The 14,682-nt window shown below is 49.8% G+C and overlaps 1 protein-coding gene across 1 annotated transcript in view; it reads right to left on the reverse strand.

Annotated features, from left to right (window-relative positions):
• Nucleotides 1–1,879: 1,879 nt before the first annotated feature.
• Nucleotides 1,880–14,682, reverse strand: part of LOC134948316 (ectonucleoside triphosphate diphosphohydrolase 8-like) — an 89,746-nt gene continuing 76,943 nt past the window's right edge. The window contains exons 5-10 of the mRNA XM_063936236.1: nucleotides 11,658–11,817; nucleotides 11,342–11,572; nucleotides 8,802–9,059; nucleotides 8,314–8,424; nucleotides 6,278–6,415; nucleotides 1,880–3,663 (exon numbers count right to left, since the gene is read on the reverse strand). Coding sequence (XP_063792306.1) covers nucleotides 3,448–3,663; nucleotides 6,278–6,415; nucleotides 8,314–8,424; nucleotides 8,802–9,059; nucleotides 11,342–11,572; nucleotides 11,658–11,817 — 1,114 coding nt within the window. The 3' untranslated portion in view covers nucleotides 1,880–3,447. The remainder of the gene's footprint in view (nucleotides 3,664–6,277; nucleotides 6,416–8,313; nucleotides 8,425–8,801; nucleotides 9,060–11,341; nucleotides 11,573–11,657; nucleotides 11,818–14,682) is intronic.

Consider the following 14,682-nt stretch of genomic DNA (forward strand, 5'->3'; position numbering starts at 1 on the left):
ACGGTGGCGATGCTTTTGCACCTGCCGAGTAGCTCCCTGCCTGCGCAGGCAGGTGGCTACCCGCCGCGTCCTGGGTCGCAGGCCCGCCACCGCAACGGTCTGGACACGCCTGCGTTGTCCGGTCCGCGCACCACCAACGGCATTCTAACGCCGTTGGCACGCCCCCTCCCGCCCCGCGACCGCCTCTGCCTGTCAATCAGTGCCCATCCTGGTATCTCCCCATGTACCGGAGTAGTTAGAAGAAAAATCTCAGGCTAACACAGTCCCCCCCGGGATGAAAATCTAACACTATTGCAACTTTACAATACAACTAGTACAATGCAACACTACTGATCACCAAAATGTTATTTGAATTCTCTATGTATACTGTGCTATGATGTGCCTATTCCTTTTGTACCTGTGTGACAGTGCAATGTGTGTGTCTCTGTAGTATACCGGTATAGGTGACACAGAGGGACTGTGTCGGACGCAAGTGCGAATGCGCCAAATGAAATGGGCATTTGCTCATGCACTGGATCAGGTATACTCACACAGATGGAGGTTGCTAGTGTGTAAGGCGGATCCATCCGTCCATAGAGTGAATGGAACGGGAAATGGCAATTTGCGGGTGGTAACTGGGCGCCGACCATTTAAATGCCTGGAACGGTTCCGTCGTGTGATATAGCCATGGGAGTATCATATTGATATGACCTATAGGTGTAACCAGGGTGGTTGCAATAGGGTGTACCATAGCCACTAATTCTGTTTCATTTAAGAAGCAGGATAATCAAGACACAATTATACAGTATACTACTGTATAATATACTAGTGATGTTAATATGCATATAAACTCCTTCAGCCTTGTGATTTTCTGTGGTCGCAGATGAATTGTAATATCCATAAAATATACAGGGAGTGTATTATCTTGTCGCGAAACCGTTAATATTAAGCTATTTATCTCAACTTTATATATAATTGTCTTTAATAAACCCTTAGCTTGCTACCTACCTGTCGCTAGTAAATATATTTTCAAAACAATCTTCATTCATGGATGCGATACAACTGGCACATAGGTGGTCATTCCGAGTTGATCGCTAGCTGCATTCATTCGCTGTGCAGCGATGAGGCAAAAAACCTGCACTTCTGCGCATGCGGCGCAATGCGCACGCGCGACGTACTATTACAACAAACTATGTAGTTTCACACAGGGTCTAGCGAAGCTTTTCAGTCGCACTGCTGGCCGCAGAGTGATTGACATGAAGTGGGCGTTTCTGGGTGTCAACTGACCGTTTTCAGGGAGTGTTCGGAAAAACGCAGGCATGCCAGGAAAAACGCAGGTGTGGCTGGGCAAACGCAGGGCGTGTTTGTGACGTCAAAACAGGAACTGAACAGTCTGAAGTGATCGCAAGTGCTGAGTAGGTTTAGAGCTACTCTGAAACTGCACAAAAAAACTTTGTAGCCGCTCTGCGATCCTTTCCTTCGCACTTCTGCTAAGCTAAAATACACTCCCAGTGAGAGGCGGCATAGCGTTTGCACGGCTGCTAAAAACTGGTAGCGAGCGATCAACTCGGAATGAGCACCATAATACACTGCAACACATTCCTGTGCCTGTAGGTATGCCTACCTATAGGGGGATGTGGCCATAATACAATAAACAGACCGAATAGAAAGGGACGCGAGTTTACTTTCTGTAATACCTTGGTTTGTCACTAGGTGGTGCCATAGCACCTATGAGTAAACTAATGGCACCAATTCAAGTTTATTGCAAGGGGGCATCTTTCCCAGTGGCAGCTAAATTAAAGTATGAGAGGCTGTTTTGCATCTACTGTATACTGGTATATAAAACACAGCCCCCAAAAGCTCATTATTAAAACAGGATGTTCTAAGGTGTACGCAAGTGTAATATTATTACAGTTTATTTCTAAAACAACATATTGCGCAACAATGTACGCTGAGGGGTTCATGATACAGATAAAGTACATACAATGGCATGAAATAGGCCTTGCCCAAATGAGCTTACACTCTAAGAGGAGTGGTGAACATTTTATACATAAAGTAGCGGAATAACAATCATATCGCCTGGGGCGGGGGGGGGGGGGGGGGTAGGTGCACGTGGTTACTGTATGACAGCAGCATTATCCGCCGACCAATAATAGAGCAGCCATTGGCGACTGGCGTTTTTGTGTGGCAATCTGGGTGTGGTACGGTGATACTCATCAGCGCTGCGTAACCACCTCTCCAATGATGTGTCTCGTGGCAGATGGACATAAATATATGCAATACAAACAGCGTGGACGTGGCGCGGGGCAGACAGAGTTACTAGACCCTTGCATCATTGCGGAGAGGAATCCCCATTCCAGAAACAGCGCTGAATCGTGGACTGCGGCAAGAATCCCGTGTGGGGACTATTATGTGCGATTACACTTCCAGGGTGTATTATATTCCAAGGGGACACGCTTTTTCTATTATGTGATATGCCCATTCACATTTTCTATTGCAGTTTATTACATATAATTTGCACAGTTTTATGAAATGTATTGCGTTATGTTATTTGTGTCATTTTTTACATGCTGCCGGTGGCAATTAAGGATCCTAACGAGGGGCGTTCAGCATCTATGATTTGGAGATGCGCCAATGTTTCAAGTTTAAAGGAAGCAAGAGTAGATAATCTGATCATCTGTTTGATGCCTATAGCTTTGGGAGAAGGACTTTCTTCACAAACACTTCACTTATTGCTTGAACATATTGCAGATGCAGATGCCGCCATTTGGTCGTCCATCGACAACTTTATGCAAATGGCCGGGCGTCCGAATGTGCAAGGTCAGATTTGCCCACTGTCTATGTCTATAGACGTTTCATTACCATCTGATGCGTCTTTGGACCCTACTTGTTGCGTCTTTGGACCCTATGGCAGGTGCAGTTTCTCTGTCAGAGTATGGCCTCCAATGTAAATGGCGGTGTGTGTGTATATGTAACCGCCGGTAACACCTGCCACAGTCCCATAAGATGCAACATCTCTGTGTATCTCGTTTAGCCAACCCCCTGTTACCCCCCAATCACTGCCCAGGAACGCCCCTCACATTTATGATACCACGCATCTACATTTGGTGTACGACTCTGTGTGAACAAGATCTGGACGAGGGGCGACTCAGATGCATGTGTAGGTGAAAACATTGCTCACTGCGTCCGCCGCTGCTGCCTCTGGCTCTGAATCAGGCCCCTTTAAACAGAAAAGTTATGGACCAAAGCTAGAGAAGTTCATGATAAACAATAAAAAGTCTCAGACGGGAAAAAAATCTAGCTATAGAGAATATAGAAACAGGTTACCTCAGCGTCCACAGGAGGCATTCTCAGCACAAACCATGTATCGTATAAATTATATTTATTTGGTGTCTCTTAAGCGTTCCTATAGATCAGTAATGGTCCTACAAGCTACCGCCATCCGTCCCGGGGGTACTGGTTCTGGTCTCATGTCCATTCCGCTTGCCCTGAGCAGGTGTTCCGGCAGTAACAGTGTAAGGGAGCGGCCACCAGACCCGCAGCCACGCTTAGTACGATGAAGAAGATGGCCGACACCCAGATGCTGTAACCGTGGGCCTTGAGCAGAGTGGGAGCCTCGGACGGGATCTGATTGGTCAAGTTCAGCATGTAGCCTAGAGTCCAGCCAACGTCAGAATTGCCAGCCTGGGGGGGCAACAGCAAAGCATTGAGAGGTGCATAGGTGCATTCTATAGCCACATTCTATACGTTCACTCAGTTTTATTATTCATTATGTATATTCTACATCTAGGATCTCTATGTACAGTCTTTATATATAGAAAACGCACATCTACGATCAAAGGGCCTAATTCAGACCTGATATCACTGTTGTGCGAATTCGCACAGCAGATGATTATCGATTGACTGGGCATGCGTACGGACTGTAATGCGCAGGCGTGAGGCCAAACAACGAAAAAATCCTGCTTTTGTTTTTATCGCTAGGCGAACGTAGGCTGATTGACAGGATGCGGACGTTTGTGGGTGGTAACTGCCCGTTTTCTGGGAGTGTCAGGAAAAACGCAGGCGTTCCCAAGCGTTTTCAGGGAGGGTGTGTGACGTCGGCTCCGGCCCCATCAGTCTGTTTCTATCACACTGTGGGCGGGATGTACTAAAGGAAAAATGCGGTAAAACCCCCGAAAACGGGGGTTTTACCGCAATTTCAAATGTACTAAGACCCTACCGCCGGTTCTTCGCCGTCCAGGGTATCGCCATCTCTGGATGGCGATATCCTATAGAAGCCTATGGGCTTCTTATCGCCGACCGCCGCAACCCGCCGCCTCCGCCAACCCCGCCACAGTCGCCCCCCCCCTCCCGCCCGGCATACCTTCCTCCAGGCAGCCCTTGAACCGGAAGGTAATCTCCTCCTCCCCCTAGCAACGCAGCCAGAGGTCCTTCCGGCTGCAGGGGGGAGGAGGAGGCGGGCAGTGTGGAGACCCCTGGGAGGTGACGGAGACCCCCCCCGCAGACCACCTCACAGGTATCGCAGGGGGGCCTCAGTCACCGCATTGCGATATTGATCGCATATGTTAGTACATATGCGATCAACATCGCTGCGGTGGGCGGTGATGTCTCTTAATACATCCTGCCCTGTAGGAGTAAGTCATGGGCTGTGCACAGAGTGGAAAAATCATTGGATGGTGAGTGAGTTGTGAACAAATTTGCAGATGTCCGCTGTCTGGCGAAGTTTCCGCACGGCGTACGCATGCATTCGCACAGGGTGGGTTTTAACTCTCTCTATGGGCGGCAGCTATCTGATCGCAGAACCTTTTTGCAAAAACGCAGAGAAGCGATCAGGTCTGAATAATTAGGCCCAAAAATCTTTGACATGCGGGGGAAACGCCTGCGTTGTCTGGACCGCGCCCCGAAAACTTTGCCGCAATGCCGTCGACGTGCCCCACGACCATTTCTGCCTGTCAATCAAGCAGAGGCAATCGCATAAGTGAGATGCCGTCGCATCTCACTGTGTGCGCATGCGCAGTACGGCTGCTGCGCTTGTGCACAGTTCACTGTGCTTCAGCCTGCGTACGCGGCTGCGACAGGTCTGAATCAGGCCCCTAGACGTACACTCTGTATCAACAGCCTGTGAGTAGCAGGGAGCACCCAGGATTCCTCAGTTTACCCTCCAGGATTAAAAGATAAAACCAATCTGGTCTGGCCTTTTAAATTATTGCAGCTTAGAATCTACAGGCTAACTGGCCGAAATCTCGTGTCTGCCTACAACTTGCATACGGTTACACTTACTCCTACATGTAATTATATTCTATATCTGCAATCTATGGGGCATATTTATTGTTTATTAGTTCCTAGATCTGATAATTCTAATTTATTTTTGCTGCTGCCCACTGCAATAAGAAATAAAGATTTGCCCAAATAAAATACACCCGCGGGGAAAGAAGCAAGGGGGTCGCATTAGCGTTCCCTGTATGTCTTCTCCGGGAGCTGTGCGCACTACTGCACATGTGCAGTCTGCGCAGCCGGAGAGTTCCAGCAAGGGACGTATCACATTCTGGAGCTTTCTAAATTTGGCAATAAACAAGCCCCCATAGAACCCTATCTCCGATATCTGCGGCGGTCTCTCGTAGATACATTCGGGGTATACTTATTATTTGTGGCTACCCCAGGAAATGGGTGCTAGACCGCCCTGCACACCAAGCCCTACCCCCCCCTACCCGTGCGCGCAGAGGCGAGAAAGCAGTGCACAGTGGCGATGCTTACCCACCTGCAGAGTAGTTCCCTGCCTACGCAACCTAGCTGCGAAGGCAGGCGGCTACTCACCATGTTTTTGGACGCAGCGGCTCTGCAAACGGTCCGGACCATGCCGTCGACACACCCCACGGCCGCCCCGCCACTGCCTATCAATCAGGCAGAGGCGATCGCACCAGTGAGACGCCTTCGCATCTCGCTGTGTGCGTATGCGCAGTGCGCCTGCAGTGCATGCGCACACAGCACCGGGCTTCGGCCTGTGAACACTGCTGCTGCAGCCTCCAGGTGTGAATTAGGGCCCAATATTTGATAAATAGGCCTCGATATATGTACATTGTATACCAGCATTGTATGCTGCGGGTACATTCTATATGGGTAATGCACTTCTAATGAAGAGGTTTACAACTTTAATAAATACATATATCTATACACACGCACACACAATGTATATAATGGTTAAATATATACACTTTCATGAAGCAGGGAAAGTCCTTGATTGGATGTAAGATCGAGGGGTTGGAGCAACAGGTAACTGATACACAATTACAGTACACACCTGCTTAGCGAAATGTATATTGTTCCATGTCTGGCTGTCAAACTTGTACCCGTCCAGAAGTATGGTGAGTATATACATGGCGGAGCTGCAGTATTCCAACAGGCGCTTCTTATTCTCCAGGGGGAAACCGGCGTCAAGCTGGAAGCGGCAGGAGGACGTGTTAGCGCATAGGAGGAGGGTGCGGAGACAGGATCTCCATAGTGCTTATGTAATAAGTGACTCCTTTATTATTACTGATATATAAGACGATATTACTTTACAGGTCTGCTATATTCTGCAGCCAGGTTTATCTAAAAGGCCCCCATACACTACAGCGATATGTCTGAGGCTGAAGTCGGAGGCGATTTCCCTTGAACTCTCCCGGGAGCTTCCTGGGACTGGTTCCATACGATTCCATACGATTTGGTACATTTTGCATGCGATATATCTTATGCGATCCCAGCCATGCCTGCGGGAACCGACATATCACGAGTGCAGCACTAACGATCTAGGGGAGCCGATCCCACCCTCTTGGGAATGCGCATCGGATCGGAAACACATCCAAAATGCTCGATTTCACCCGATATATCGGCCCGAATGCCCAAAATTGGATGAAATCAGGCATTATCGTTCTAGTGTATGGGGCCCTTAACTCTGTAAAAAGAATGATACACTTCAGGGGCCACAGGGTTGGCCCTCTAACTTGCAATACAGCCACACATTGGGGGTCAATCAGACCTGGAGGCTAATGTGACCCGCAGCGCAGTTTGACAAAATCGTCAAACTGAGCACGAGCGGACACATCGGAAAAATTAAGGAAACAATTATAATTACAACAACTAGGCACAGACACAGGGCACGTGGTAACCAGCTGCTTTGTTGTTCTTCATAGATTAATACCAGCAATTAGGATGTTTCCCAGAAAATCATTAATCACTTCGGGGCTGATTCTGGGTCGGAGGATATGCGGACGGATCTCGCGGGATATCTGCGCACTGCGTGTGCTCCACAGGACTAAATCATCATCTGCGCATGCATCATGCGCTGGCACACGGACAGAAACCGCAAGTGCACACAGCGGGCCTGATTCATTACTGGCGCTCTGCGCAGGTGTCTATGTGGTCTTGTGACAGCAGTCGCAGAGAGGATTTATCCGCGATTGACAGTCAGGTGCCGTTTAGGGGAGGTCACAGAGAGCAGCGGCAAAATCACAGGCGAGTCACAATCACTCTGGGGGCGTGTTTCACATTTGCATATTTTGCACAGCCGTTGCGTACGATTGGCGGGGCGACCTTCTACATGCAGCAGGCACATGAATACGGATGACCAGCATATATGGGGGAGATATTGCATTAGCATAAGGTAGGCTTCCCACAGCCGCCGGATGGTGAAGCAGCCGCAGATCTGTCTGACTTAAGGGCCCCATACACTTACGCGACATGTCCGTCTAACATGTCTCCGTTGATCACCCCAGCAGCCTCCCGGGGGGGGCAGGATCGCCCACGATACATCGTATGCTGTCCTTTTGCATACGATGTATCTTGGGCGTTTCCAGCCACGCCTGCGGGGTCGGACGTGATTGAATGTGCAGCACATTCATCTGGAGGATCCGAAACGATGCTCATGGGAACGCGCATCGGATCGGATCGTAAACGCCTCCAAAATGCCCGATTTCATCCGATATATCGGGCCAAATGCCCGAAATCGGATGAAATCGGACACTATCGTCCTAGTGTATGGGGCCCTTTAGAATCTGCCCCTTTATATTTTTACTGGCGGGAAATACCTACATTAAGGGGTACATTTACTAAGCAGTGATAAGAGCGGAGAAGTGAGCCAGTGGAGATATTTCGCCATCAACCAATCAACAGCTCTGTATCATTTTATTGTATGCAAATTATAAATGTTACTTCAGTGCTGATTGGTTGCCAGGGGCAACTTCTCCGCTCTTATCACTGCTTAGTAAATGTACCCCTTAATCAGCAAACGGATTGATTTCCTCATTGTATCCCACTGACCTCCTCCTCTACAGTGTATCTGAGCAGACATTACTGTACCTGGGTCCAGTTACTGGAGCAGTATTGCCAGACGGAGCTGTTGGTCACACTCAGGGACTGGCCGCAGGTCAGGTTTAGGAAGCTGAAGGTGTAGTAGAAAGCGGAGAAGGCCTGCAGGGAGACACAAGGGGAACGTTATCTGGATCCATCTCCAGGGATCTGGGACTACTAACCACTGCTGCTGAGTAGAAGGAGGCATCTCACCTTCCCCCTGGGTGCAATCTCCAGCCGTACAATGGGGCTGATTCATGTTGGTAAGTAAAGCAAAACAAGAAAAGTAACTTTGTGTCTGGAACAAACCATGCTACCATGCAAGGGGAGCAGATACATTTCATTATTTCTGTGCAGGGTAAATACTGGCTGTTTTTGCATGTAGCCCGCAAATGTTACACAGCTTTATTTTTTTACACTGGTATTTAGATTTCAGTTTTAACACACCCCACCCAAATCTAACTCTCTCTGCACATGTTACATCTGCCCCAACTTACATAGAACTGCCCATACACAGGCGGCTGGTAGACCCCATTAAAGGAACAGGATCTGTTGGTGCAGGTTGAGAAGTTGAAGATTTGACTGATGGACAACTGGCACTCGGAAGGGTCCCCGGTCCCCACCACAGTGACACTGGATCCCAAGTTGCTGGGGGCTTTGGTCACACAGGGACTGTTGTAGACGGAGTCCAGGGAGACGTTGGCAGTGTAGCCTCGCGGGTAGCAGGGATGACTGACAGTCTCTGAACTTTGTTTCTGAAAAGAACAGAAATCGTTTTTCCTTCATTGAAAATGAACGCCGGTAGAAAGCACAAATGTAGGATATCAGTGGGGCCGGCTAAAGGTTCCACCTATCCCTGAATAGCGATACATGACATCCTCTGTGCACAAGTCATACCTCTGATGAAACCGCCCACCTTGGAGGCGGAGAAACGCGTCAGTTGACCTGTTACGACTGTGGAACGCAGGTGGACCGCAACCGGAAGCCGGAAGCCCCGAACCCGGAAGCCGTGGATCGCGGCATCATAGCGTCCCCTGCTACCCAGGACTTGCACGTGCGACTCCCTGTCTCCGCTCCTGCTCAGGCACAGTGCTAACAGACAGCACACTACACCATCTACAGCAGGCACTGCTAAAGAGAACCGCCGCTGTGCGGCCAGCCATCTAAACAGTGAGTGGACCAAACAAGTCTCACGGACAGGAGACAGCTGCGGGATTGGCACGTTTTACACCCAGCCACACTACTGAATACTACATCCATCAGCTCTTCTTGGTGAAGTATCAACAGGCTCTATTCAATACTAATCAGCCTTTTCTCCCGCAAAGTGCAGTTTGAGCTTACTATGCACTAACCCTCATTACTATTAACAGCTGGCTTATGCATGCAAGAAAACTAACATCTACTAGGGTTGGTACCTAAACACTTACAAGTTCTGAGGCCCAGGACACAGTCATTATTCTTAATCATTGTTTTAATCTGTCTTTTATTTATTTTTTCCATTTAATTGTGTATATGAATTGCTAATGGCACTTTAGCCATTTAATGTCTATTTGTTAGAATTTTCTTACCAATAAACAAAATTTAATATTTACAAAACCAGCAGCCGTTGTATTACGATCCCCTCCGAGCGCCCACATTACCCTTTCTATGTTTCTGTTTAGTATGGTGGATACCCAGGTCCACCAGTGTGGGCAGCCAGAAGGGTGATTTGTTTCTCAAAAAATATATAGAATTGAAGTAATAGTATTAATTCATTTTTCAATAAAAAACTTTTTCAATCAGCGCCCACTTTTGTCTTCGGACTCCCCCCCTTTTTTAATCAATTATAGTCAGTATATTACATTAGCATCTTCCATACACTTATAACCTGATTCTGTGCCACGCACAACTTCACATATTAGTCTTTTTCTACATGAAACTAGACTGTACGCTCTTCAGACGAGGAGCATTTGTCTTACTTTTTCACTAAGACTTGTCTTAATTTGTCAAAGCACTAATCTATATTTTCATATTAAACCCACTTGAAAGGGAATGTGCACCCTGACACAACCCTCATCAATTAGTGAATACTAACCTGAAGACATTACTGACAGACACAGGTGGAACCACCATTGGTACAGCAGGTGCATTGCACCTGGGCCCCTGAAGACTAAGGGGCCCACTGCTGCCCAGACCAGCAATAAGTTATCCCCTGGCTTCCCCGCAGACCATTTTGAGCAATATCGGAAGAATTACCTAGTGCAGAGAGCAGGGTGGTCCCACTGCCTAAGGGGCTTGCCCCTTACTTTAGGCAGGGCTGATCTTGTGTGTGCCGACTGACAGAGGAGTCCTGACACCATTCACTGCTGATGATCACAGCCACTTACTGCCTCTAATTAACAGACAGCTTCAACCCCTGGCACCCACTGTATCTCCCTGTCACCCTTCCCCTATCACCCCCTGCCTCCCTCTGCCTGTCCCTGTCACCCACTGCCGTGTGGCATACAGTATTGGGTTGGGGTGGAAGAGGGGGGCCCAAATTATATTTTTGCACCTGGGCCCACCACTCACAAGTTCCACCACTGCCCACGGAGTCCCCATCATTTCCTCATAGCAGTCATAGTTTAGGCAGTGACTACATAGGATGGGAGATGCATATTGGACTCTGCACCTGATTGGACAGGAACTATGGCCAACAAACCAGACACTTTGTTCCATATCTAGTACATCTTCTGTCCTTGCAGCATGAATATCTTAGACAGAAGTGCTACAGGTATAAATAGTCCCAGTTCACGCTCTATCTGTGCTGAGCGATGACTGCTGAAGGTAGGTGCGTAAGAGATGGGGGATACCTACATACCTACCAACATGCTATATAGGCATACTTAGGGGGGAAGTATCAAGACGTCTAAAAAGAGGCCAGATGGAGAAGTCACTGCTAGCAATGAAATGTGTCCTCTTGAGAAGGCCTGATGGATCTCCCCCCCCCCCCCCCCCCCCCCCCAGCACAGAAGAGGTCAGGGATGTCCTCGGATTGTGTGAACGCTATATACTGTACCTCTATGAGGTGTGCAAGCAGTTGCTTCAGCGCCTGGTCTTGGCCGTAGCAGAGATAGCTGTTGGTGTAGATGGTGTAGTCATAACCATATAGTCTGTAGAACATCTCCGTGTTTTTGTCTTCAATGCCACCTTGGGGCTGGAAGGTCATTTGGGTGGAGGCTCCTCCAAGGTCCATTGCCCCAAACGTTGTTGCTTGCTTGGGATGTATCCAGCTCTGTATGTAGGTATACTGGAGCACAAGGAAAGACAATCAGGTCATGGGTTAGCTTGGTCAATGCCGCGGGAGATATGAAGGGGACAAGTTAACCACTGACCTGTATAAAAGTGCCCAGCAGATAGTTCACTGTGATCCAGCCTAAGGAGCCCTCCTCCTTGCCGTCCAGTATTCGGGCTCCGTGAAAGGTCACTGGGTACTTGCTAAGAGTTTTTGAGACTTCGTCCATTATGAGCTGAATTTTGGTGTGGTTCTGCAAGCTGAGAATATAATTAGGGTCTGGCTGTAAGTCCGGCCAATCAGGAAGAGGGAAACAGGCACAAGCACAGCTAACAATCTGCATATAAACTCTGTATTATGTATACAGCCAAGAAGGGTAAACCAACCAATTAGCATCTCAAACTGCTGGTCGAGGTGCGCAAATAATTACCAATACTAACGAGGTATTGTTTTAGTGAAGGCAATGGGCTCTAAAAGATCTCGGATATACGCCACTAGATACATCCAGGGGATACGTAGTATCTGTGGGTACCCCCCACCCCTTTTTCCCGGGATATCCCCCATATATTTGTTGATAAATATGCCTGTCAGGGGCCTATTTAACAAGTATATTGACCAAGTCCGGAAAAGCATTAATCCCCTTTGCGCAATATCATGGCAATTTGGAATTACTTTCTGGGATATTTACATTACTGACGCGAAAACACAGGATCCACCACCTTCCATCCCCCTTGGCCACCCTCTCACCCCTGCAGCCACCACTCCATACGGAGGAAAAGTGGGTGAGGCGATGATGCGATTCGCGCTGAATTGCATCATCATAGCCACGCCCCCTATTTACAACGCAATAATGTGGGCATTGTATAGTGAGGGCGGGGCTGCGATGACACAATCACATCTTCACGTCCCTGGACCAACCCCGTATGCCAGGACTACAACCTTGTTGTGCAGACCCAACTGCCCCATTTTTCTAGGACTGTCCCGCTGTACCACCCACCCGCAGCCCACAGTGTCCTATGGTGCTGGTGAAGGGGGGGAGGGTTTAGCGGGTAAGCAACGGGGGAATAGACGACGTGTGCATTTATTCACAGTGCCGGAAGAGCCTGAGGGCAGCTGGACATGCCCCCACAGTGGCAGGAACTGGGTGTGCAGTAAATCTCCGCCACTTTTCCTGATGCTCCGCCCCCTTTTGCGGTCACGGTCCCGCTCCACGAACCACTACTGTTGGAAGGTATGGATAAATGGTAACTAGAATCTGACTGGTTGCTATGGGCAACCTCCACTTGTGTTTTTTAGAAGGTTTGATACATCCAGTGGTGCCGAGAGAGGGGGTGGGTACAGATTACCCGGCCGGGGCGTGCCAGGGGGCCCAGGACAGAACACACCAGTAGGTACTTTTTCGGGAGGGGTAATTTTTTGGGGCGGGGCGGGTTGCCGGGAGGTGGGATGTATGTGTGTTTCACCTGGACATTTGTCCCTTGTTGTGGAAGTCCCTCACAGCCGCTTTCAGCCGCATCGCTGCTAAGATCCTGTGAGATGATGACATCATCATCTCGTGAGTCAATCTCTGCAGTTAGCTCTGGACGGCCTCTTCAGAATCAGCAGTCTCCGTGCGGCAAGCAGGGACTGGGAGGGGCAGGCATGCAGCTGGCTGAGCGTGGACCATGGGTTTAAGAAGTGATGCAGCTCAGCTCGGTTGTAAGCAGGGCTTAAAGTGAGCCGGAACGGGGCGGAACTGCGTTCCGTCAGTTCCACTTGGAGACAGAACGCAGTTCCGCCTCCTCCGGCTCACCTCACCTGAGGTGTGCCGGCGCCACACAGGGAGATGCTGGGCGTCCGCTGAGATTGTGTTACCAGTGGGCGCCTGGCTCTCCCTCTACAGCGGAGGCCGGCGGCAGGAGCTCACTACTGAGCTCCGGCTTCCGGCTCCTGTCTCTGTCAGTGCGCGCTATGAGAGAGACGTCATGACGTCTCTCTCATAGTGCTGGGAACCGGACACCAGGAGATCACAGCGGTTGGACGTGGGAGCGAGGCTTGGTAAGTATGGTGGTTTGTTTTTTTTAAACGTGTGTATTAGCAGCGCGGCTACAGGGGGCTAACCACTCGGGGCAAGCTACAGGAGTATAACCACAGGAGGCAAGCTACAGGGGGATAACCACAGGGGGCAAGCTACAGGGGGATAACCACAGGGGGCAAGCTACAGGGGGCTAACCACAGGGGGCAAGCTACAGGGGGATAACCACAGGGGGCAAGCTACAGGAGGATAACCACAGGAGGCAAGCTACAGGGGGCTAACCACAGGGGGCAAGCTACAGGGGGATAACCACAGGGGGCAAGCTACAGGGGGATAACCACTGGGGGCAAGCTACAGGGGGATAACCACAGGGGGCAAGCTACAGGGGGATAACCGCAGGGGGCAAGCTACAGGGGGATAACCGCAGGGGGCAAGCTACAGGGGGATAACCGCAGGGGGCAAGCTACAGGGGGATAATCACAGGAGGCAAGCTACAGGGGGATAACCGCAGGGGGCAAGCTACAGGGGGATAATCACAGGAGGCAAGCTACAGGGGGATAACCGCAGGGGGCAAGCTACAGGGGGATAACCGCAGGGGGCAAGCTACAGGGGGATAACTGCAGGGGGCAAGCTACAGGGGGATAACCGCAGGGGGCAAGCTACAGGGGGATAACCACAGGGGGCAAGCTACAGGGGGATTACCACAGGGGGCAAGCTACAGGAGGATAATCACAGGAGGCAAGCTACAGGGGGATAACCACAGGGGGTAAGCTACAGGGGTCTACCCACTGGGGGCAAGCTACAGGGGGAGAACCACTGGGGGCAAGCTACAGGGGGATAACTGCAGGGGGCAAGCTACAGGGGGATAACCGCAGGGGGCAAGCTACAGGGGTCAAACTACTGGGAGGAAGCTACAGGGGAAAAACTACTGGGGGCAAACTACAAGGGGGCAAACTACAGGGGGGCATTACTACTGGGGGCATAACTACAGGGGCTAAACTACTGGGGCATTACTAAAGGTGACATTACTACTGGGGGCAATACTACACAGGGGCATTACTAATGGGGGCACTACTAATAATGGCATTGTAAAGGGGGCACGTCATAAGGG

Source organism: Pseudophryne corroboree, chromosome 8, assembly GCF_028390025.1.
Source record: "Pseudophryne corroboree isolate aPseCor3 chromosome 8, aPseCor3.hap2, whole genome shotgun sequence".
In the NCBI taxonomy this organism is placed as follows: domain Eukaryota; kingdom Metazoa; phylum Chordata; class Amphibia; order Anura; family Myobatrachidae; genus Pseudophryne; species Pseudophryne corroboree.